The sequence below is a fragment of the Zootoca vivipara genome, chromosome 7, assembly GCF_963506605.1.
Source record: "Zootoca vivipara chromosome 7, rZooViv1.1, whole genome shotgun sequence".
In the NCBI taxonomy this organism is placed as follows: domain Eukaryota; kingdom Metazoa; phylum Chordata; class Lepidosauria; order Squamata; family Lacertidae; genus Zootoca; species Zootoca vivipara.
Genome location: NC_083282.1, coordinates 33,745,678 through 33,771,482, shown reverse-complemented (window position 1 = coordinate 33,771,482; position 25,805 = coordinate 33,745,678). Strand labels below are relative to the sequence as shown.

At 46.5% G+C, this 25,805-nt stretch overlaps 1 protein-coding gene across 1 annotated transcript in view; it reads left to right on the top strand.

The window, feature by feature from the left end:
- The window catches only part of IL23R (interleukin 23 receptor), a 36,502-nt gene extending 11,794 nt beyond the window's left edge, over nucleotides 1–24,708 (top strand). Inside the window, exons 7-15 of the mRNA XM_060277460.1 lie at nucleotides 6,970–7,129; nucleotides 13,131–13,213; nucleotides 13,923–14,139; nucleotides 16,058–16,246; nucleotides 16,925–17,008; nucleotides 20,867–20,935; nucleotides 22,131–22,224; nucleotides 22,879–22,969; nucleotides 24,004–24,708. Of these exons, the coding sequence (XP_060133443.1) occupies nucleotides 6,970–7,129; nucleotides 13,131–13,213; nucleotides 13,923–14,139; nucleotides 16,058–16,246; nucleotides 16,925–17,008; nucleotides 20,867–20,935; nucleotides 22,131–22,224; nucleotides 22,879–22,969; nucleotides 24,004–24,627 (1,611 nt within the window). The 3' untranslated portion in view covers nucleotides 24,628–24,708. The remainder of the gene's footprint in view (nucleotides 1–6,969; nucleotides 7,130–13,130; nucleotides 13,214–13,922; nucleotides 14,140–16,057; nucleotides 16,247–16,924; nucleotides 17,009–20,866; nucleotides 20,936–22,130; nucleotides 22,225–22,878; nucleotides 22,970–24,003) is intronic.
- Nucleotides 24,709–25,805: the final 1,097 nt, after the last annotated feature.

Below are 25,805 nucleotides of genomic sequence, written 5' to 3'. Positions count from 1 at the left end.
GCTTCCCCACTGGAATCGGAACTCTCTCTGCTTCCCCCTGTGCTCGGGGATTGGCTTGAACTCAGGAGGGGAGGGACTTCGCGATATCCCCTGTCCCTCACATCCACCCCCCTCCCAAGCTCTCCTTCACCCCTCCCCAGGTCCCCCCCAGGTGTCGGTGACGACTGGAAGCCTAAGAACTCAGTGCTTTCCGAGCCCGTAGGTGTGAACACCTCCCCCCAGTCCTGCAAGCCCCCCCCTTCCGCCTGGGAGGATGGGAATCCCAAAAAGTCCGTGGCGTCAGAGCTGGTGGGGGTAAAAATGTTCTGCCAATCTGCTCCTTCCTCTGACTGGGTGGATCTCGGTGACACCCATACCTCATCCTCTGGTTCCTCAAACTCCGCTTCCCAGCGCCATGGTGAACTGCTCTCCCGTGCTTCCTCCCCCTCCCCCTCCCTTTCCATGTGCCAGGGCTTGGGTCTATGGGGAAAGAGGGCGTGAAATTCTTCTACCAGGAATTCCTCCTGTATCTGAGTGGCTGGGACCCATTCATTCTGTGACGGTGGAGCATCCTCCCATGCCATGAGGTACTCCAGTCCCCCCACCCCCCACCTTGAATCCAGGATGGCTGTGGCCTCATTGAGTTGCTCCCTGCCTTCCCTCTCCCCCCCTCCCTCAGGGGTTTGTTCGCTGTCTCGGAGCCTGCTGCTTTCCCTGTACGGCGACAGCAGCGATCTATGAAACACTGGGTGCACCCTCATGTCCTCTGGCAGTGCCAGCCTGTATGCCACCGGGTTGACCTGTTGCGTGACCGTGAAGGGGCCCAACCTTCTGGGCGCCAGCTTTTTGCATCGCCCTCTGATGGGAAGGCCCTCCGAGGACAACCAAACTTTGTCCCCCACCCTAATGACCTCCCCCGGTCGCCTGTGGCGATCTGCCCCCCTCTTGTACGCTTCCTTGGCTCTCTCCAAGTGTTCTCTGAGCTGCTGGTGCACCGTCTCCAGTTCCTCTGCCCAATCCTCAGCCTGTGGGCCCTCCTCCTCCTCCTCCCCCTCCCTCTCTGGGAAAGATCTGAGGTCACGCCCGTAATTGGCCTTAAAGGGCGACACCCCTGTGGAGACGTGCACCGCATTGTTGTAGGCAAATTCTGCCAGTGGCAGGCGATCCACCCAGTCCGTTTGCCTCTGGCTGACGTAACATCTCAGGTACTGCTGCAGAATGGCGTTGACCCTCTCCGCCTGTCCATTGGTCTGCGGGTGTCTAGCCGTCGACAAGCTGACCTCCACCTGCAGGAGGTTCATGAGCCGCCGCCAGAACCTGGAAACAAATTGGCGGCCACGATCCGAAATAACCCTTAAGGGTAATCCATGCAGTCTGAATACGTGATCCACAAACAGTTTGGCTGTCTCTTCTGCAGAGACCGCCCTGGCACACGGTATAAAATGGCACATTTTGGACATGAGGTCCACCACCACCAACACTGCGGTCTTGCCCCTGGAAGAAGGCAGATCTGTGATGAAGTCCATGGACACCACTTCCCACGGCCTGTGTGGCGTGGCTAAGGGCTCCAGCAATCCCGGTGGCGCTGCTCTGACCACCTTTGCCCGCTGGCAGGTGTCACAGCCCCTTACATAGTCTCGAACATCTTCCCTCACCCCTGGCCACCAGAAGTGTCTCATGACTAGGTGAGTGGTTTTGTCCCTCCCAAAATGACCCGCCGTTGGGTTGTCGTGCATCTGCTTGAGGACCGTACGTCTAAGCTGGGTGGTGGGCAGGTACAGTGCACCCTTGTAGAAAAGCAGCCCCCTGCGTTCTGCAAAGTCTTTTGCCTGCTCCCCCCTCCCTCTCAGTTCTCTGAAGATGCGGTTGGCAAATTCATCCGCTGCCGTCAGTGCTGTGAGTTCTGCCTCGCTCACCACTGCTGCTCCGCAGGACCATGCTGATGGGGGGAAAATGTGCCTGGGTGCCGGTGGCGCCTCCTCCTCCATGTACTCTGGCTTGCGGGAGAGGGCATCCGCCCTGACATTCTGCTCTCCCGGGATGTAGTGTATGGAGAAGTTGAAGTTCGAGAAGAACTCTGCCCACCGTATCTGCCGCTGGTTGAGCACCCTGGCAGTTCTCCAGAACTCCAGGTTTTTGTGGTCCGTGCACACCTGGATGGGGTGCTTGGCGCCCACCAGGAAGTGTCTCCAGTGCTGGAACGCAGCGTGGATCGCAAGAAGTTCCCGATCAAACACCGTGTAGTTTCGCTCTGGCTGGGTCAACTTCCTGGAGAAGAAGGCACAGGGTCTCCACTCTCTGTTGGCGTCCAGTTGCAACAAAATGGCGCCCACAGCTTTATCAGAAGCATCTGTCTCCACGCGTAGGGGCGCGTCCTGAACCACGTGGAACAGGTTCTGGTCTGAGGCGAACACCCTCTTGAGGCTTTCGAACGCTGCTTGCGCCTCTGGTGTCCATCTGAACTTCTGCTTGCCTCTCAGGCAGTCAGTGATGGGAGCCGTAACGCGAGAGAAGTTCTTGATGAACTTCCTGTAGAAGTTGGCGAAGCCTAGTAGGCGTTGGGCATCTTTGCGCGTCCTGGGGCTGTGCCAGTCCAGGATGGCCTGCACCTTGTCCTTGTCCATCGCCAGCCCCTTGTCTGACAGCTTGTAGCCCAGGAAGTCCACCTCCTTGGTGTGAAACTTGCACTTCTCCAGCTTCACATACAGGTGGTTCTCCTTCAGGCGCTGCAACACCTCCCTGACATCTTTCACATGCTGCACTGGGTCATCGGAGTAAATAAGGATGTCATCCAGGAAGACCAAGCATTTCCTGAAGAGGAGGGACCCCAGGACGTGGTGCATGAAGGCCTGGAAGCATGCTGAGCCCCCTTGCAACCCGAAGGGCATCACCAGATATTCAAAAGAGCCCAGAGGCGTGAACATCGTGGTTTTCCATTCATCGCCTTCCCGGATCCTGATCAAGTTGTACGCCCCCCTCAGGTCTAGCTTGGTGAAAATCTTGCCCCTGCGTGCCGCTGTCAGGAGATCATCCACTCTGGGCATGGGGAAAGCCACTGGCTCTGTCACTGAATTCAGTCGTCTAAAATCCACCACCAGACGGCGCTGTTGCGTGTCTTTCTTGTCCACCCAGAAGACCGGGCTGCCCCCTGCTGCCTTGCTTTCTCTGATGAACCCCCGCTTGAGGTTCTTGTCGATGAAAGCGCGCAGATCCTCCAGTTCCTGGTCTGACATGGCGTACAGCTTGGCTGGGGGTATAGTTGCCCCTGGCACCAGGTTGATCTGGCAGTCAAAAGGCCTGTGTGGGGGTAGGTGGTCGGACTCCGCTTCGCTGAAGACCTCCTGCAGGTCCCAGTACGGCTTGGGTATCGCCTCACCCCCTTTGACGTGCATGGTGGCCACCGTGGCTATCGGAGGCCCCTCCCCTGGTTGGTGCTGCATGCAATGTTCCAGGCAAAAGTCCGATCCAAAAGTGATGCATCTCTGGTGCCAACTGATGGAGGGGTCGTGGCGCGCCAGCCAGCTCATGCCCAAGACGATGGGGGGGTCTGAGATGGTGGTGACGTTGAATGCCAGTGTCTCTGAGTGCCTTCCCACCGTCATTTTCATGGGGGGGGGGGGTTTGATGAGTGATGGCCCCTCCCAGCAGCTCTCTGCCGTCAATGGTCGCCACGTGCAAAGGAAAATCCAGCTGCAGAAGCTGGATCTGGTGCTCTTCTGCAAAGTTCCTCGAGAAGAAGTTCGCTGACGCCCCACTGTCAATTAAGGCGAGGACTGTCAGGGGATAGCCATTTGGGAGCGTGAGCGTCACTTCTAGAACCACTCCTGCTCTGGGAGGGGTGGGCTGGCTCTGCTCCTCTCTGTGCGGGTGGGTGGGCTGGGGCTGTTGTCTGCTGACTGTGCCTGGCTGCTGCCCCTTGTCTCCTGCAGCCAGGCTTTCCCGTTTCCCTGCTGTGGTGCTGCGTCAGTGGGGGAGGGCACAACCGTTCCCGCCTTTCCTTGCCACTCCCTGCGATGTGGGCAGTCTCTGACGAGATGCTGGGGGGAGTTGCAGAGAAAGCAATTCCCACCCCTTCCCTCCTTGCGTCTTGGCGCCGCTGGGGTTTGAAAAGCCCGCGCGCGCGCGCGCTATCAATCTGCATGGGTTCCTGGTCCTGACTGGCCCCAGGCGTGGCTTGAAAGGGTTGTTGGGGGAGTGGCTTCTCCTGCGACCGTGGGAACCAAGCCCGCTTTGCGCGCGTTGCTTGCTTGTCGCTCCACCGGGATTCCTGTCTCACCCCCACCGCCAGAGCCGCTTTGCTCAGCTGATCCATATTACTGGGCTTTGGACCTCTCGAGAGCTCATCCTTCACCTCCTCATGCAACCCCAAGTAGAACGCCGCTTGCATTGGGGGTGACTCTAGTTCCCACCCCAATCTGTGCACCAGCATGGTGAATTTCGCCCAATACGCGCGAACTGTCATATTTCCTTGGCGTAAATTGTGAAGTTCCTCCTTAGTCTGGTCCATATGACTATCGGACGAATACATCGTTTTCAAACCTTCTAGAAATAGTTTGACATTCTTCATGCAAGGATTCTTTGTTGCAATTAACGGTCTTAGCCACTCCCTGGCTGCCCCGGTAAGGTGCTCCACAATAAACGCTACCCTGTGCTCATCATCAGGGAACTCATCGTGGTGCAGCTCAAGAGCATACACAATCTCAGTCTCAAAGCCCTGATATTCCTTCGGGTCTCCATTAAACTTGCTTACTAGCGTCCCGGCTCTCCTTCCTGGCAGCACTTGGACTTGGGGTGCCCCTCCCGCCTTGTTTTTCTCTGCATCCAGCTTGTTTTGGAGGTCTACCGCCACCGCCCTTAATTCCTGCTCTCTTTCCTGTAGCGCTCTCACCTGTTCCGCAAGTTGTAGCCGGTCGTCCTGGACCTTCTTAGTCTCTTCTTTAGCTGCCTTCAATTCCCCCTGCGCCTGCAGCGACAGCTGCTGCAGTTCTTGCTGGGCTTGCTCCGCGATCTGCCGCCATCTCTCCGCCTCTTACACGCTCATCCCGGCAACTCCAAAGTAGCCCAAAAAGGATTAGGAGGTTGCTGTCACAGTGGCCGGAGTGGGCTCCTTCAGAGTAACGACGCTACGCAGCTCTGCATTTTATTCTTTTATTGGTGCTGCGTATTTACAGTGCTTAAGTCATTGCTATTTACACGGAGTGATGTGGTCAGTCGGTTTCAGAACCTCCTAATGGCTTTTGGCGCGTCTTTCTCCAACACAAAAGCTTTGGCAGACCCATCCTCTTTCCCCTCCTCTTTCTGCGTAATTCCGGAGTTGGGGGGATGGGTCTCCCGCCCTTATTCGCCCCTTCCTGTCCCACCTGGGACCCTGGCTCCTCTACCTTGCCTGAGCCTCGGACACGACTTCCTGCTTCCCCACTGGAATCGGAACTCTCTCTGCTTCCCCCTGTGCTCGGGGATTGGCTTGAACTCAGGAGGGGAGGGACTTCGCGATATCCCCTGTCCCTCACAGTAGCCTTAGGCAAGCCACTCTTCAACCTAAGTCCCCTCATCTGCTACATGAGGGCTAAGAGTGATTTGGATTACAGGTGTAATTTTATATCTAGACTAGCTGGCCCGGCCACGCATTGCTGTGGCTCATCCCTGTGACTCCCCCCACTCTGACCCAACCCATAACCTATTCTGCCCCCTCCCCCCACCCCGGTTCATCCCTGTGACTGTCCCCACCCTGTCCCAACCCATGAGGCATCGCTCCCCCTCCCCCTCCCATCCCTGTGACTGGTCCCAGTCCCCTCCCTGTACCCCCCTCTTTCCCCCACCCCATGGCTCATCCCTGTGACTCCCCCCACCCCCTGCCTGCCCCCAGCGCATCCCTGCGATTTCCCTGGGGACGGGGTGGTGTATCCCGGCCTGTATGTCAGGTATTCGTTGCTGTGGCTTAGTCTGTTAAATGGGCCCTCAGAGTCCCCCTTCAGACTCTTCCCCCGACCTTTCCTGCCCCCATCCCTCACCCAGGGGAGCCCCCACCTCTATTTGGCCTAGTCTGCAAACCTCTCCTCGGCCTAGTCTGCAAAGCCGAGCCGAGCTGCTGTGGAGAGGGAAGCTTTCCTACCTGCAGTACCAGTGTAGCCACCGCTAGAGGCCACTGTTGTGCAAGGTCTCCTGATCCTGGCTTCTATTTCCCAGCATGCACTTTAGGGTGAGTTGTGAGTTCTTGAACACAGGGTTTTTGGGGTTTTACGTGGCCCAGGTGTGACATTTGTCTTAGGAAACTTTATAAGATCCTTCGGACATTCGCATGGGACGTTATGTCCGAATTTGAACGCAATCGGTCAAGCGGTTTTGGAGAAAAGTGGAGACCCACCCACATGCCCTTTTTACATTTTTATATATCTAGATAGTGCTTGTGAAGCACTTTGAACACTTCAAAGTACAATGTTGTTGTTTATACTAGGAATAGCAATACAGAAAGGAACGCACACTTATTTGAGCTTGTTATCATGAACACAAAATCCATCCTAACAATGCTCTAAGTTGTAGGTATCTCTCTTCTACAACATGTAAAGTAACTGAGTGAGTCAGATTACAGCCAGCATAATTCACTCTCTAATAGTAGTATCCCATCCACTGAAATAGAAGAGATATTCCTTTGGTACAATTTTACTTATTTTTAATTGTGAGTGGTCTGAACAGCCCTCATGCTATAAAGTAGGTTAATCCAGACTAGTATCTCCCTTTTTTAAAAAAAAATAACAGAGGAACACTATCTTTCTGAACTGAAATGTTCAACAACAAAAACAAAAAGAAACTGAAGATACACTTCACCTTTATATAGGGATCCCTGACTTTAGCCTCACAATAGCAAATGCTTTGGAAAAAAATTCTCTTGACACAGCAGAACTTTTTTTTTTAATGGCGGTGATTTTGGAATCTCTGATCTAGACAGTGGATAGAACAATACATAATTGCCCTGTTGCCTTTCCATTTTAGGTTAGAAAATGGGATGCTGACTTTAAAAGGGAACATCAAACTGAGTACAATTTGGATGCAAACATGGAGTATGAGTTTCAAGTTAGATGCAAACTAACTCATGCCCAAAGCTTTTGGAGCAAATGGAGCAAATCTGCAGTGCATATGACTCCTGAGGCAGGTGAGTTTCACTGCTCTCTCTTCCCTGACCTCCAAGTCCTTTTTTCAGTTGTACAGAGAGGATTGTTACAGGAACGCATCAAGGGGTTTAAGTTGCAATAAAGCCAGCCAAGCATAACATTCTGAGCACATTTTCAGCACCAAGTGTGCAAAGGAAGCTGTGCCTTGATCAGCTCAGGAACTGGAATACCTGATTATATCTTTGGTTGCGCTCTTATTTCCTGTGTTGTCTTCTACAGATTGTATCACTTTGGTAGCAAATATTACCTCATTGTGGTGTTACAAATCTTAAAAGTCCACGGAAAATCCCCTGATAAGAGAGTGTATAGACCCTATTTCAGTTTCAGTTGCACAATACAATGTGAGCTGGAAATTCATTCATAAATTGAAAAGTGAAATGATTGTGCCTATCCTGTCTCTACAGCAGAGGAGTCAGCAACAACCTTTCCCCCTCCCTTTGAAGTTTTATATGCAAATAAAAGTAAATTGCAGCACAATCCTATGCATCTTCACTAAGAAGTAAGTCCTGTTGTCAGTGAGGCATTAGGAATGGGAAAGCTGCCTTAGACATTATAGAGAATCATAGAATTGTAGAGTCGGAAGGGACCCTGAGAGTTATCTCATCCAACCCCCTGCAATGCAGTAGTTTCAATTAAAGCATCCTTGACTGATGGCCATCCAATCTCTGCTCAAAAACCACCAAGAAAGGAGAGTCCACCACCTATCATGGACGTCAGTTCCACTGTCAAACTGCTTTTACTGTCAAAAAGTTATTCCTGGTGTTTACTCAATCTCCTTTCTTATAACTTGAAGCCATTGATTTGGCTCCTACCCTCTGGAGCAGGAGAACACAAGCTTGTTCCATCTTCCATGTGACAGCCCTAGATATTTGAAGATGACTATCATATCTCCTCTCAGTCTCCTCTTTACCCAGTTTCCCCAAATTGTTCCTCATAAGGCAAGTAGCCTTATGTAACCAGAAGTGGATTTTTGTGTGGATGGACTATGAGCTTAGTTCTGGTAATTCCTGGTTCCAGAACTGTTTGGTTCTATGTCTTTTTTTGCACTGATCAGATCTTATGGTTCTGATCTATTGTTAAAAGAAACAAAAGTAGATTTTGCAAGCCTGAAATCTGCCCATCCTAAAGGGGCTATGAGGCCAGCAAGGCAGGCAAATGAACTTCCTAAAGTGATGCGTGTGCTATCTTCTATATGAAGCTCCATATTCAACACAGTAATTTAGAAGCACTGTACAGATATTTATTAATGAGTAAGTACACACACTTACTAGGGACGCGGGTGGCACTGTGGGTTAAACCACAGAGCCTAGGGCTTGCCGATCAGAAGGTCGGCGGTTCGAATCCCTGCAACGGGGTGAGCTCCCGTTGCTCAGTCCCAGCTCCTGCCAACCTAGCAGTTCGAAAGCACGTCAAAGTGCAAGTAGATAAATAGGTACCACTACAGTGGGAAGGCAAACGGCGTTTCCGTGTGCTGCTCTGGTTCGCCAGAAGCGGCTTTGTCATGCTGACCACATGACCTGGAAGCCAATAACGTGGGATGAGCGCCGCAACCCCAGAGTCGGTCACGGCTGGACCTGATGGTCAGGGGTCCCTTTACCTAGGTACACACACAATGTGTACAACATCCGTCAACTGGACTCCGCTTTTTCCGTCAGAGCTGACTACCCAATTTCGTGTGTGTGTGTCTGTTTTACAGCATCTTAAGCTACCGTAAGCAGGCTATAAAGGAAAGAAGTTAAACATATCTACTAGGCCAGGCCTAAATTGCTCTAAGCAGGCTCCCTCTAAAGGGCATGAGAGGTACAGGGTGGGTAGCAGCATTAGGCTTGGCTTTGCCTCCATCTGCAACAACAGTGGCATCCTCAGAGGGCAGGGGAAGGCACAACCAAGGATGGCTGACAACAGGAGGCGAAACCCTGAGCCACACAGCCTCATTTGCCTAACATGCCACTGCAGTGCAATCTTAGGCATGGGTAGGCAAACTAAGGCCCATGGGCCGGATCCAGCCCAATCGCCTTCTAAATCCAGCCCGCGGACGGTCTGTTAATCAGCATGTTTTTACATGAGTAGAATGTGTCCTTTTATTTAAAATGCATCTCTGGGTTATTTGTGGGGCCTGCCTGGTGTTTTTACATGAGTAGAATGTGTGTTTTGTTTAAAATGCATCTCTGGATTATTTGCAGGCCATAGGAATTCGTTCATCCCCCCAAAAAAATATAGTCCGGCCCCCCACAAGGTCCGAGGGACAGTGGACCAGCCCCCTGCTGAAAAAGTTTGCTGACCCCTGGCTCTTAGGCCTCTAGGAGCCTTTATCATAATAAGCTGTTTTAGTAGAAATAGTAGTAGTGACCCCTGCTGGCAAAACAAAATAGTACGAATAACTCAACTGCTTCATCCATACCTCTTGCTGCACCTTTAATACATGGCTGGGAGGCATGCATCATCTGAAGCTCTTCTCCTCACTCCCCTAGAGAAAAGTTGCACCTCTTGAATTTCTTAGCTGTTAAAATTCATGGAAGCCTTTGGGCTTTCAGTGCAACCTATTTCTGTTTCAGCCAAAACTTGTGGGCATAGTCAGCCAACTAGCGAATACTTGTCGTTTTGTCAAATACAGTGGTACCTCGGGTTACAGGCACTTCAGGTTACAGACTCCACTAACCCAGAAATAGTACCTCACAAGGGCATACCCACCACGGGGCAAGTTAGGGCAGCTGCCCTACTCTAGAAGCAGGGCTGGTGGGCAGAGGCGGAGCACAGCCCGGCGGAGCGCGAGTTCGCCATTCCCGCCGCGCCGCACCCTCCCTCCAGCTCCCCGGCGCGCCCTCAGGCAAGGCCAAGCGCGGCGGGGAACCAGGGAGCGCGGCGCAGTGGGCGGGAACGCCGAACTCGCGCTCCGCTGGGCTGGGCTCCGCCTCCGCCCACCAGCCCTGCTTCTAGGGAGGGGCACAGCCCCGCGGAGCGCGAGTTCGCCGTTCCTGCCCGCCGCGCTGCGCCCTCCCTCCAGCTCCCCGTCGCGCCCTCTGGCAAGGCCAAGCGCGGCGGGGAACCAGAGAGCGCGGTGCGGCAGGCGGGAACGCTGAACTCGTGCTCCGCTGGGCTGGGCTCCGCCTCCGCCCACCAGCCCTGCTTCTAGGGAGGGGCACAGCCCGGCGGAGCGCGAGTTCGCTGTTCCCGCCCACTTTGTGGCCCCTCCCCTTCCGTGCCTTGGCCCCTCCCCTTGCCCCCCTAGTTTTAATCCTGGGTACGCCCATGGTACCTCAGGTTAAGAACATGGCTTCAGGATGAGAACAGAAATCGCGCGGCGGCAGCAGCGGAAGGCCCCATTAGCTAAAGTGGTACCTCAGGTTAAGAACAGTTTCAGGTTAAGAACAGACCTCCAGAACAAATTAAGTTCTTAACTTGAGGTACCACTGTAATCAATTAGCCACAGTATTGTTGCCTGAATCAGGGCTGAGCCAAGATGCTTTGCTACCTGAAGCTCAGTTGCATCATTAATTAGGCAGAGTGAGGACTACCTCATTGCAGCTGGTTTTGTGGGCCATGAAAGGGCAGCAATGGATTTTCATTTTATTTTTTTACTGCCTGGTAGGTGGGAGAGGTGCTTGAGGAATTTTCTGCCTCAATAACTTAGCTGGCTTTGGGGACTTTCTGAAGGTGACCAACAAACAGTGCCCAAACACTCTAAGTCAAGGCGCGTTGTATCTAACGATGGTCATGTTATTCTAGTAGATGAGGCAAATGATCTCACACGTGTGTCTCTTCCTACCTGGCACAGTCATAATAAATCTAATAACTAGCAATAGCCTGCTCTTTCAGAACACCTAAAAATTGACTGCCTCAGGTGGCTGCCTCACTCTGCTTAATGGTTAGGGTCAGCCTGGCCTGAGGAAGTGAGGAGCTCAAAAGCCTAACTCACTAAGAAGCAAAGCTGTATTCTTGGAAAGCAATGTAGCCTAGCAGTGGAGAACACTAGTGATCCTGAATTCTGTATAAGAGCCTGGATAATGCCCCTTTAGAAGCAGACTCATAGAATGGGTTATGGCAGAGGCATAACTAGGATCCCTTGCACCCTTGGCAAGCAGATGTTGGTTGCCCAGGGCAGCAGAGGAGTGGCCCTGGGAGCATGCGGGAAGGCTCCTAGCCACTCCAAGCCAGAGTGGAGATGTGCAACTTTTGCACACACACACACCGTCCCTACACCCTTGGCAAGGGCCAACCTTGTCAGCCGTAACCAGCTCCAGGTACACACCTGGTTATGGGCTAAGCTGCTTACAAGTCATTCTCAGCTCAGACAAGGGAACCTTCCCCCAAAGTGGCCCATGGCTCAGAGGCGTCTTTCCCATAGGGGCTAGCGGCTCGTTGCGCCAGGGCGCCGGCCTCTCAGGGGCGCCCCAGGGGCGCAACAAGCCACTAAGTCCTATGGCTCTTCCGCTGCTGTCGCCGCCTCCTCTCCCTTGGCCGTGGGAATCCCTTGCCCGCCAAGCCGCTCTGCCGAGCTGGTGGAGAAGGAGAGCCAGCTGGGATGGAGGGAGGGAGCCCGGAGCAAGGGCTGCGACGGCGGGCGTTGAGTCCAGCGGCCATGCTGATGAGACCCACCGAGCACCCCCTCATACAGCGCGCCTTCTCTCCACCCCCTCTCTGGCCGTCTCCCGAGAAGCCGTCGTGCGCCTCCTTGGCTGCTGCTTCCCTCTCTCTACCCCCCCCCCTCACAAACCCGGTCCGGTTTTCGCCTTGGCCACTAGCCAACAATTGTATATAACCTCAAGGCAGGTCTTTCATACAACCAAGGCAATTCACCCATGTGACTGAGTGGGTGCCAAGGAATCAGCACCTATAAACACATGTGACTGAAGTGCCCTTAAATTGCAGAATTCTGGGGGGAGGTCTTTAGTGAGATTTCTTTAGTAACAAGATAGACCATCACTCCTTCTCCATACCAATTCTGATAAATTTATATATAGATGTGGATAGAGATTTAAAAAAATATTAAAGAACACATTTGCAGCTACTAATGGCAGCAATAAAAGCAACTCTTTCCAGATTCTAATGACATTAAATATTCTTTCTTGCTATTTTAAAGTTTTTAGCTATGTACTATTTGATTTTGCAGTTTCTTCAGTTGGGGCCAATACTGGGGAGACTGAAGTGGCACTGTTGGCATTTGATGGCATACACAATGTTAGAAGATGTATTTAATTGCTCGTCTTCTAACATTGTGTATGCCATCAAATGCCAACAGTGCCCTTCAGCTCTCTATATTGGACAAACAGGCCAAACCCTACACCAAAGGATAAATGGACATAAACCTGACATCAGGAATCACAAGCTAGAGAAACCAGTAGGAGAACACTTCAATCTCCCAGGACATTCTATACAAGATCTCAAAGTAGCTGCCTTATTACAAAAGAATTTCAGAAATAGACTGGAAAGAGAAGTTGCTGAACTGCAACTTATTACCAAGCTTAAAACCATGGAGAGACCAGGTCTGAATAAAGACATTGGATTCTTATCTCATTATACATGATAAAGCTATCTTTAGCCATCTCACCCGTTGCTTTTTCCTATAAGACCAATTGCAGTCGTTAACAGTCGTCAACAGCTATCAGCCAGGCAATCACCCACTCCCACCACAAGGAGGGAAGAATACCCCTCTCCACCGTCTCACTATATATAAGCATCTGGTGACTTCTGTTTCAGTGTATCTGAAGAAGTGTGCATGCACACGAAAGCTCATACCAATGACAAACTTAGTTGGTCTCTAAGGTGCTGCTGCAAGGAATTTTTTTATTTTGTTTCGACTACGTCAGACCAGCACGGCTACCTACCTGTAGTTAGGATTTTGCAATAGATGCTTATGCTCTTTTCTATATGTGCAAGACCAAAACAACAGGTAACAGATCAAGCCATGATTTAAATTGAAAGTCAGTGGGCAAAAAAACGCTCATTTTCAGATATATGTTTTGTTTGTTTGTTTATATGCAGAACCTTCTTCAGTACTCGATGTGTGGAGGTTTCTGGGGCCAGCTTACCCGAATGGTAGCCAAGAGGTAGTCATCTTAATCAAGGTGATATTGTCCTCCTTTGCAGACTGCACACATTGCAGGTTGAGGGAGTCCAGGGTGGTCTTATTTTCATAAGGTCTAGAATTCAGAAAGGTATTAAAAATATAAGGCAGTTTTCTTCAGTTGGGGCCAATACTGGGGAGAATCTGGTTGTATTTTGACTCAATAACATCACTGTAAAGGCCAAGAAAAATACACAACTGCATACCAGAAACATTAGAAATGCCACCTTCTTATTTGACTCTAATAATTTATTTAAATAAGGAAAAACGGCTGGGGAGGGGGCAACTTGGAGAGGTGAAGCAGCAGGGAAAGAGTTAAGCAAGCCTTCCCTGGCTGCTTTCCCACACTCCTGATGACTACAAACAGTTATGCAAGGCATCCCCAAACTTCAGGCCTCCAGATGTTTTGGACTACAGTTCCCATCATCCCTAACCACTGGTCCTCTTAGCTAGGGATCATGAGAGTTGTAGGCCAAAACATCTGGAGGGCCAAACTTTGGGGATGCCTGAGTTAGGCCCTTCTTTGCAGTGGCTTCTGTTGCAGTGGTTGGCAAGCGGCTAAGGAAATGCAGGTTTAATCACATTTCCCCCTTAGGTGCTGTGCATGTGAAACTGCATGAACACCCCCTCCCAAACAACAAAAACAACAACCCCACAATGCAGCTTTCTAAAGGCAATTATCTTGCTTTCTCTTCCTTTCCACATCCCAGCCATTTTTTCCTAAGGAGAGCAGAGGAAGAATTTTGGGCTACAGGGTATTCTATGAAAATCAAGGAGGAATTGTGGATTTATGTAAAACGACAGAAACAAAATGCCAAGTTTTGGTTCCCCCAGCAGTTACCATTCTCCACGTGACAGCACATAATTCAAAAGGAAGTTCCAAACCTGTGAATATTACAGTGAACCAACCTCCCCATAGTTTCCATGGTAAGATAAAAGCAGTACAGTACTGTACTTAAAAACTTTTGAGAAATGGATAATGCATTGTTAAATTGTGTCAGAGAAGAAATTGACCCTATGATTTCCCAACATTCAGACACACACACCCCCAACTGTATAGCTGTCTTTACTTCTAGTTTGCTCTCTTTGGAAGCATAATGTATTAACAAACAGGACTACTTTCATCCATTACTACAATCCCAGTTTTGGAGATGCCAAACCAGATAAGTATTCCATTTCAGCAAAAGTATGAAAGCTAAAGCAAAAAGCTGTCAACTAAAAATATCAAATTCCATTTTAAAATTATGTCTTAGCCATCATGACTATTAAAAAAAACACACAACTGAGGACATTACGGGAATGACAGCTATCAAGTTTAAAATGAGTTGGCATTCATAAAGAATATACAGATGCAAAAGAGGACTTGATTCCTGCACTTTAAATAGCTGTGCAAAAGAAGGGATTTCAGCAGATACAGCTACAGGTAGGGGTGGACTTTGGTACTATGGTGCCATGAGCTAGGCCAAAAGTTGGTGCCCCTCCCCAGCCCTCATGCCATGCTGGGCTTTGGGAAAGAGGTGGGAGGGTCCTACAGCCCTCCCACCTCCTCCCAAACTGAGCAAGCACTAACTAGGCTTTGGAAAGGAGAACGGAGGACTCTAGGACCCTAGGAAGCTGTCAGAGCCCTCACACCTCCTTCCCATGGCTGGGCAAGTACTTACAGGTGTTCTCTCCGCTCGACACCCAGTGCAAAGAGAACCAGTCATGTTGCCCTCAATCCGCCTCTGCTGTATAACAAGCTACACTTGTTGAAATTCCCTCTTCTGTACAAAAGGTGCACGATCTCTGTTCTCTTTTCCATCTGGTCCCCCTAGGTGAATGACAGTGTCTAAGAAATACACCTTTGCAGTCCCGTTAATGCCAGAGGGGTTTACGCCTACATAGATGGACATAGGATTGCACTCCTAGATGGATCCAATAGAATAATCACAACAATTATTTTTTTCCATTTCTGCTCTCTGAACATGAGATAGAAAGCTAGTATTGCAATTCCACAGTTCTGTCCTGGTTTTGGACAAGCTTCTCCTGTCTTACTTCACAGGATGCTTCTAGCTGTTCTGCTTCCTTAGGAATTGGTGGTTCCTAGAGAGTCCAGCTCAGGACAACAATCCCTGAGGAACAGAGATTTTTATCCCAGATAACTATGTGATGCTAGAAGAGAACCTTATCAAAATTCTAGCTCTTTACCACCATCCACTTGGGTTGTAGATTGGCCTATAAATGTTGAGAACACAGATGCTTAACATAAAATCAGCCCAAGTTTACTCTCTGGGCTTAATCATTCAGCAACTGCAGCAAGTGGTAAATATATTATACTTGCAAAATGTCCATCACTTTGATGATATCACTGGAATGCATATGTGTATGCGAAGGCATTTGTCTTATCTTGCTGCTGCAGGAGCAGCAGATCAGGATTTGAGGAGAGGAATGTGGCCATACTTGGATGACATCACAGGCAAGGGTCCCAGGCCCTCTTTTGCCCATGGGTGGATGAGTTTAAAGCTGACAGGGAGCTTGGAGGAGGAGGAGGAGGAGGAGGAGGAGGAGGAGGAGGAGGAGGAATGTTTCTCTGGGTTCTTTCCCTCCAGTTATACAATTTCCTTGATCCTTATTGACATTGAACTTTCTAGTGTATGCACTTAGCTTAAAGAAAATGTCCATATCCTCACTTGGTTGATTTCCAGTGTGCCAGATGGAGATGAAGAAGCTGCACTCCACTGTATGCACCCCATCAATACACCCTTCACTCATTTCAAGGGCACCTTCTTCCTATTGCAAAACTATTTCAAATATTTGGCTAGATTTTAGACAACAGTCAAGTCATCCCTGCTGCTTTTCCCTGTAGATTTCCCACCACCTACCAACATGCAAATGAACCACGATGAACAGAAAGGGATTTCTGTTGTATGGAAACCTCCCCAATCCATTGGAAAAGTAGTTTTGTGTTACATAGTGGAATGGACGTCTGCAGATTTCAGACATGGACTTGCCTGGAAAAAAGTCCCCATCCAAAACACAACAACATATATCCAAGGTAAAATACAAGCCAACTCTTTTTAGTGGCCTTCATGATATGTTGGGCTGATGACATGCATAGCTTCTTAGACCCAGAATAACTGAGCAGCTCAGGAACAGCCAACATGGTGCCCTGCAGATGTTCTCAGACTACAACTCCCATCCGCCCCAGACAACCTATCTTATACTCAAGGATGATGGAAGCTGTTGTCCAACAACATCTGGAGAGCACCAAGTTTGCTGCCCCAGGAGTAGATTTTGCAAACATGCAGAATCACTTTTAGTGAAATCTGTTTTCCTCAACCTTGGTCACCAAGAAAGCATCTTTTTGCAGAGGAAATCTAGTTTAAATCCAAAAGACAACAAGTATACCAAACCTACAAGCAAACTCAGCAAGGACTACCAAAATCAACATGGACAAATAGAGCTACTGTGGGAAACAAAATCTAAGAAACCCACATAGTTTCTCTGAGCTGACGCAGAGAAAGGGATATAAATGTGATAAAAGCATTTTAAAATGACTTTCTGCTCCCACACACACACACTTCCCCAAGAAGTCATAAAAAAATCTTGGGATTAGAATTCATTGGTTCTTATTTCTGAAGTTTTAACTCATGACCCCCCCCCTTTTTAAGAGATTATACAGTAGAACTTATTTTCACCATTAAAATAAATGAATAAAACCTCATCCTTACAGAAAATGTCAGAATGGGGCATAACTTCAACATTTCAGTGTATGCTGTGTATCAAGATGGCACCAGCAAGGCCTGTTCCATCCCAAGTAAGTACCATTGGGGCCATTGCAATGGGACTGGCACTATTTCATAGTGTACTGTGTTTGAGCTAAACATCCTCTATGGTCTGGTCATATCTACCTGACTAAATAGTATTTTTCAATGTGTTGATGTGCATATGGTAATTATCTTATTCAAACTGGAATAAGATAGTTTGGGGGCATTATCTGGAATTAAACATTTCCCTTGAAAGGTGTGGACAAGGACATGTTTCATAAATAATGTACAGTACACACATTTTTTTGCTACATGTACCCATATTGCTCTGTAGAAGATGTGAGAGCCATACTAATCTTTTATGTCCACTGTGCGTATATATGTCAGAGAGAGCAGCAATTGGCCCTGATTCACCTGCATACGTACAGGAAGAAATTAAAGATAAGCATGACTTTCACATAATTAGAAGAAACATACTAAATCAGACATACTTGCTCATTTCTGTTAACTTGTAGTGTAGCCTTTAGTTGTATTACATCCTTTGATGATTTTAAAGTTCTTCCAACAGAGATGCAGTATAAGACTGTTAGCTAACCAAAGCATTTCTACACCATGAATAATAATGTCTTGATAGGAATTAGGTGAATTTGCCAAGGACAATTAAAAGTAATAAGTTTGTTGGAATGACTTTTATGCTCAGCCTTGATTAAGCAGATTATTGTGAAATAGTAGATGCCACAATTATGTAAAGTATTACTGGATTCCATTCAAAGTAATACACAGGCTTTCACTGCTGAATCAAGGGACCCTTCTGTCTACCAAGGTGTACTACTGTGCTCTTACATACAGATCCAACTCCCGTGTCCTCAATAATAATAATAATAGTAATAATAATTTTATTATGTTTTTATATGTGCTGGAAGCCGCCCAGAGTGACTGGGGAAACCCAGCCAGATGGGTTTGATATTATTAAATTTATTATCTGCCCTTCATCAACAGGTCCCAGGACAGTTTAAAACACCTGAAAGTAAAAAAAAACCCAGTTAAGGCAGATGTCAATCACAAGTATAGGGTGGCCCTGAAAACAGAAAGGGTGAAGAGATGCGTTTTCAGCATTTAGTGAAAGCTGTATTGTGAGGAAGCCAGATACACCTCCACAAGGAGGGAATTCCACAACTGAAGGGCTGCCACAAAAAATGCACTCTCTTGGGCCACCACAACCCAAACTTCTGAGGGTGGTGGAACTACCAAGAGGGCACTTTCTGCTGATCTTCACACCCAGGAGTGTCTGAAGGGACCCTCTCCTTAGGGGTAATCTCAATATAGCAGGCAGAAAACCAGCAGTTGGAAGTTTTCTGAACACAAAGATGCAGGAATTGCATGGGTTCCTTAGCAAATCCATAACTCCAGCCAAAAATGATGAATATTTCATACATACTAAAAACCCTTGCAGAAAACATGTTCCTGAGATTGCTTCTCTAAAGCTCTAACTCAACTTAGATATTACACCATGCGGTTAATAGCGGCAACATCCCAGTTACTCTAATAATTTCCTTTTACTGACACATCATATCGCATTCTCTTGTTAGAATTTGCTGTGGCTCCAAAGACCACAAGGCGGCAGTGTTTAATGAAAAATTATAATACGTACAGTAACTATTTTAGGGCTACTGCTGTTACCTCCATACAATTTTGTTGTTTGAACAAAAATCTCCATTTCTTAAGCATAATGGAGCACACTGCCCACTCGGTATTTCAATCACAAATGACATTTTGGCACATTTTGGCAGAAATGTGGAGAACTAATGCATTTTTTTAGACTGGTGATGGTGAATATCTAGTCATTCTACTATAGGCTGCTGGTGCAAGTAATATTTTCACTAGAAAAAGGAAAAGTCAAAATGACACTTCCCCTTTTTTGAACTGGAGCTCTCTTATTTTTCTAATGCTACAAAGAAAATAGCACACCCTCTGGAATGCACTTCCTGAAGAACTGAGCACTGCACATTGCTTCATGGTAAAGCTGAATCAGCTGCTATTAAGTCCCTAAATCAAAGGAATGTAAACTTAACACCCCTAAATGTGCTAAGTTGGCTAGGGTTGAGCAATGATGTGAACCCAAAGTATCCTAGTTCAGTGCTTCATCTATTCCCTGTTTGTGGAATGTTGTGTCCAGGGCTCACCTGGCATATAAAGATATGTAATGTTCTATGTAATGTAACAATCTATGGCTTTTTAATATGTACAAGGGGGGGTTATTAGTTTGCTTGTTTTTCTTTTGTTTTATTATGTCTTTTGTATTCTCATTTTGTTTTTTTCTGTTGTGAACTGCCCTGAGATCTTTGGATGAAGAGCAGTATACAAATTGCATGCATGCATGCATGCATGCATGCATGCATAAATAAATAAATAAATAAAATGGCAGTGATCCAGAGACATACACATGCAGTTCCCATTGCCAGCTATTGCAGGCAGAGTTTTCGGCAGGTGTGGGTGGGTTTACTAAATGTGTCATCCATCTACAGAAATCTTCGTTGATCAATCAGTAAAGTTGCAATTGATTTAGTTAGCTAAACTGGTTAAAGTATGCCTATGAATAAAACATTTTATCAGAAGAAGAAGAACATGAACATTTTTGTTGTTTTTTGTTTTTTTAAACATTAATAACCTTGGGAAATCCAATTGTATTGTCTGGAATGGTCAAGCACTCTTATCAAAATAGATAATACTTTCATGAAATTTCAATTAATTCAATTACAGATCCTACCAAGGATAGCTACCAACAAAAACTCTTTTTGGCAGGGCCAGTGTCGCCACCTGGTATCCTTAGGCAGTTGCTAATGTCTCTGTGCCCTTACATCTCCTCCCCCGCCCCTGCCCCCCAATGCTGGCAGAGCACTTTGAGCAATGGAAAGCATTTGCATCAAGCCACCTTTTCAATTTCGCAGAATGACCTCAACCTGGCATCACTCAGGGGCATTGTGGGAAATGGAAAGGGTGGCGAGATGCAGCTGTCTAGCACTGCAACCAAGAAGGGGTGCACTAGAGGATGCTTTACCCTGGGCCTCCTCAAACCTGGAGGCCAGTGAGGCACAAAGAAACTCCAAACTGATGCTGAATAAATGTAGACAATCCCCACCCCACACTACACTACAAAAGATACGTTGGCTGGATCATAAGGCTGAGTTTTAGGAGAGATACAGTCCCTCAGGGGAGCGTAACTCAGTGATGGCACACACGCTTTGCATGTGAGAAGTCCTAGGTTCAATCCCCAGCCTCTCCAGATAGAATTGGGAAATCATGGGGAGTTGCTGCCTGCCAGTGAATACCCTGTCCAGTGGTTAGAGATCATGGGATTTGTAGTTCAATAGCACGTGGAGGGGTCAGAGCTGCTTACAGTGGTGTAGGGAAATATTGTGTTGGATGAACTAGATCAGGCATCCCCAAACTTCGGCCCTCCAGATGTTTTGGACTACAATTTCCATCATCCTTGACCACTGGTCCTGTTAGCTAGGGATCATGGGAGTTGTAGGCCAAAACATCTGGAGGGCCGCAGTTTGGGGGTGCCTGCACTAGATGAATTCCTCCCTTTATGGAACAAAATAAAAAAAATCCTTCCAGTAGCACCTTAGAGACCAACTAAGTTTGTCATTGGAAGTTACCTATGTTGCTTGTTCACAGGAGCTACAAATTTACACCAACTCCAGCTTTGAGAATATTCATCCAACAGCCAGTAAATACAAATTGCAGTTTAAATGAAAGCACTGAAGGGTTTCATCCCTTGGGAAAAAGAGCTTTTGGTAAACTAATCGCAATACAAGGGAACAAAGTATTAGCTGCACTTGCTGTTGTACCACAGTGGAAGTCATTCTTCTTTTTTGCTTTTCTTTCTCCCGTTCTCTGAATAGCATTGCTGGGGGGAAATCATACTCAGGACACTGATAATGGTCCAGGAAATATATTTGCGGTTACCAACGGTAGGAAATGTCTCTGTGTCAGGTTTCCAGAAGAGAGGTTTTCTGTGCTACCAGATTTGGGAGGGTTTTTTGGTTGTTGGGTTATTGTTGTTTTTTTACACCAGCCAGTGATAACATCTCAAAGAGGTGGGAACTGAGTGTAGAATTCACTGACGTGATTATAGAGAAATGAAAGTTCAGGGTGTTTTCACACATAAAAGAGCTAACTCAAATTATTCTCAATCCAGAGACATCCTGGGTTGAATATACAATATGAAAATACTCATATGAACTTTTAATGGTTGATCTTTAAAATTGTCAGTCGAGTGGATAAAGGCACACAGAGGAGATTTGGTCTACATAAAACAACAGGGGTGAGCTGACGTGTTTGCTCTTCAGTAAACATAACCTGCCATCACCAATTGCTATCTTGCTCCATATCTCACATTCCATCAAACTGGCATGATACCTCTCAGAATTTACTCAAGACTTGATTTTTCAAATGTGGATCTAATTATCTAGTTTGCCAAGGAAACACAATTCTCTAGTAAAGCATGTTTATCACTCTGCTAAAGATAAGAAAGGCTAACAATGTGTATCTTGAGTAGCAAGTGGCATTGCCATCATATTCATGAGTTCTATTGAATTTGTCAAGCATGGTCAAACCAAAGCTTCATAATAAGCATAAGGTTCCCAGCCAGTTTCAGTGGCACCTTGTACTGAAAAACATTATAAGAAACCGTGACAATTTGAAAAGCCCTCCTTGGTGCATCAGCTTACCCATTCAGTGGTTGATATGGCATCATGTGAACAGCTATGAGTAGAGGCAAATGGTTGTCTATACACACTGGCGGAGGAAGGGAGGGGCGAGGGGAGCACACTGCCCCCGGCACCATTGGGGAGGGGGGTACTATTGCAGCTGCCCCCAGGACGTGCGCCAGCCACGCCCCCGTCTGCTCTCCGCCCCCCCTGGTACCGGAGCATATAGCTTCACCACTGTCTATACAGGCCACATTTCTAAGATGCAGGTTGCGCAAAAGCAAGAACAAAGCACTGTGATGATATACATCTATACTACACAAGCAATTGGTCAAGCATCATAATGTTATGATGAATTGCTTTTATTCAGCAAGTGAGGTGCACACTGAGTAAATTATGAATACACATATGGTGTAAAATCAAAGTGCTGATCATTTCTCTCTCTCTCTCTTTTAAGGTGATGATGGTGGTGGTGTTCTGTGGGGAACTGGCTTTGGAATGTTCTTCTTATTTATAATTATTTTGAGTCTGATTGCTACAAACATTAAGAGGTACAAGCTTGAAGTGTTTTCCCAGACTTTTCTCCTTAGTCTTCGGAGCATACTTTCCAGCCTTGGAAAATGTGTGTGCAGTACCTGTTTGCATGCATATTCTCCCTTATTAAAGCAGGGCAAGGGTGATGGTTTTGTAATTGATTTGTAAAGTTATTTAGGGCTGATGAAAGATTGGTGCTTAGATGTAGTATCTGACTGCAGTTAGGTTGAAATTGATGGCAAAGCTGTGGGTTCAAGTGTAAAACAGTTGAAAAGCAGGATGTGAGGTAACTTCATGCACAGAAGTGGTGAGCAAGAGAAAGATCCTATGACATATTCAACAAAAGATTTTCTCCACTTTCCTCATCAGAGTTATTTTTCTCTCAACCAGAAATGTGCTGGGGGTGAGGGGGGTGACCTGGGAAAGGGCTCTGGGAGAACAGAAAAAGGGTTTAGCACTCCTCCTACTGTAGTTGCTTGCCACTCTTGCACCAAAATCATTCCAAACCCAATTTCACTTGTGTTTCTTGGTAACTGCATTTGAAGGCAATTACATATAATTCTGCTCTCAACCTTATCTAAACTTCATAAGCATTTACCCTCCAGTAGTGAATTTGAACCATGATCAGTTCTTCCAAAATGCAATTGATGATGTGTGCTTTTTTTTTAAAGGGTTAAAACAGCATTTTGGTCGATAACACCGAAATGGCTTTTTGAAGATTATCCTAGAGTGCAGAACAGCAGTGTGATCAAATCACTTCAGGTAACTCCACAAGTCAACATTCTATTTATTTAATGTGTCTAAAGAAACTAGAGTGAAGCAAGGTGGCACCTTGCATTTGTAGGAAGAAATGTTTGCATGACTTTAAAAAAACAACAGCCCTGTATATGGATGCTTTATTTTATGACCAATACATTCAGAATATGTTGTGGGCCTATTTGGCTATTGCTTCTCATGTTCATCTCTCTACATAGTATGATCAGGACTTTGCACTCCTTCCCCTTGCTACAAGTCCAACATAAAACTGCCAGATTAGGAGATCCAAATTTACTTGGACGTGGAATTGCTCAATTTAATACAGTACAGGTATATGACTTGATCTACTATTAGCAGCATACATCGCCTATTGTTCAACTTAGTTCCATAGCTATTTCATTCTTACATTCAAGTGTAACCTTAACTTTAAATCACAAAAAGTAATCTTTTGAAGTGTGAATACTCTCTTCTCTTTCTATACATAAACAAAGGCTTACAGTAATTAAAATGGACTAACTCTGTTAACTGCTGACTTAAAAGCATAAAGGGGAAATAGTTTAGTATCAAACAACAAGTAAAGAAAAGCAATGAAGAAATTCCCGCCTTAACTCTGTAATCCTGAAGAGCTGCTGTCAGTCAGAGTGGACAATAGTGGGCTAGATTATGGACAAGTCTGACCTAGGATGAGGCCTTATCTATAGAACTAGCCAGGCATTCACCCTCATGAGATTCCCATCACATGAGAGGAAAGAATGGAACTATGAAGTTAATCACAACTTAACTTTAGCTAGATTGGTTCAAGTTGCATTGCATAGATTTTGCCTGTATCCACATATGCAAACCTTATTTTAACATTTATGTAGTTATCATCTTTTTATTCAGGTTTCCTATCAGTTTTACAGATGCTTCAATTAATTTTATTATAATGTGTTATTTCTGTGTTAAAGCAATTGCTCTAGACTAGATACTGAAACTGAACAGACGTTTGCTGCCTCCCCCCTGCCTACATTTGATTAATTTTTTCTGTAATTGTTTCTCAGGGGGAAAATGGTGGCATAACACACAATTCCACTGGGTTGTTCATCGATTATGAGGATACTGTAGTAACTGAAGTGGAGGAGACACTGGTACACAAGGAGTATAAGGTTATAGATCATAAAGAGGAAACTAGAGAAGCAGTTCTGGATAATGTTAACATTCCAGAAGACATACTGTTTGTTGGCAATTCGGACACGACGGAGGGAAATGGCTACAAACCTCAGATTTCCAGCCCAGCAGTCTTACAAGGCAGTACTTATGAAATACATTCTCAAAGTCCAGATAAAAAACCAAACTCCCCAGCTTTGCCCGTGAATAGTTTAATAGAAGATTTCCCAATTCCCATGGCTACCACATGGCCTATTGTTGGTACCAATGAAAATACATTTTTATTTGATAAAATCAGTCTTGTTTTGAACAACAATAAAAGTGGACAGTGCAACATGGTCAGCTCAGCAGATGAAGAGCCACACACACCAACAGAAAACCAATGGAAGCCCCTACTTTCAGATGAAGATATTCAAGAACAGACCTTAATACCAGATGAACTTCTCTCTTGCTTGAATGCTGTGAATGAAGATTCTTCCGATATAATGTCTTACTTTCCTCAAAACGTTGCAAAGTGACTTTCTTATTAGGACTGAATATAAGACTTCTGCAACCATGACAAACAACATTGTTCTGCATTTTCAAGTAGAATAACTCAAAAGTATCCTCAACATTCTCAGTTCTCGTTGTCCAATTTAAAAAAACAAAACAGCTGCAATTGCAATTGCAACCCTAGCATTACTTTCTCATGCCACTTTATGCAAACATTATAAGTGGTTCTTACCTCGAGATGAGATGAGACCAGAATGCCATCTTGTGAATCCTCTTCTAAAAGGCAAAAGATTTCATCGTATGAGCCTATCACGGTTATGAACTGCATCAGCTGCAACTGCAGGGTGTCCAGCCAAGCAACTGCACAGCAAGTAACTACAGATAACCCAAGCAAGTGAGCCAAAGCCAGGTAACGGCAAAGATATCTCAAAATCCATATAGTCTTGCTGAAGGAATAATTATTCACAATTATGATGAACAGCAAGATAAGTGTGACCCAAATCAAGACATGGAGAAATTTTATTTTGGTTACAATTCCACCATACCTGACACCTTGTCTCCTTACAGTGGTACCTTGGGTTACAGACGCTTCAGGTTACAGACTCCACTAACCCAGAAATAGTACCTCGGGTTAAGAACTTTGCTTCAGTTCAGGATGAGAACAGAAATCGTGCGGCGGCAGCAGGAGGCCCCATTAGCTAAAGTGGTGCTTCAGGTTAAGAACAATTTCAAGGTTAAGAACGGACCTCCAGAACGAATTAAGTTCTTAACCCAAGGTACCACTGTAGTTGTATCAGTTTCCATTGCCACCAAAAAGGGGAAGAATCAAATTATGAGGCTCCCCTCCCCCCAGTTTACCCAGCTCTTGATCAAATATGTTTCTAATGAGGGTCAATTCCTTTCCAGCTGCAAGTGCCTGTTCTTCTACCATTGCCCAGTTGGCATTGACCCATGACGGGGCCTTTTCAATAATGATTCCGTTTGTGGAATTCCCTCCCTAGTGGGGTGTTTCTGCTTCCATTGTCATTAACTTTCCAGAGGAATCTGAAAAACATTCCTCTGGTGGCTGCAGAATACTGCCATGAAATAATAGATGAAATAATGTTTTAAATTGTAACTGTTTTTTAAATAATGTTTTAAATGCTTTTTTTGCTATTAAAATGTGGATGTATTTGCTGTCTTGAGCTCCTTTGGGAGGAAGGTG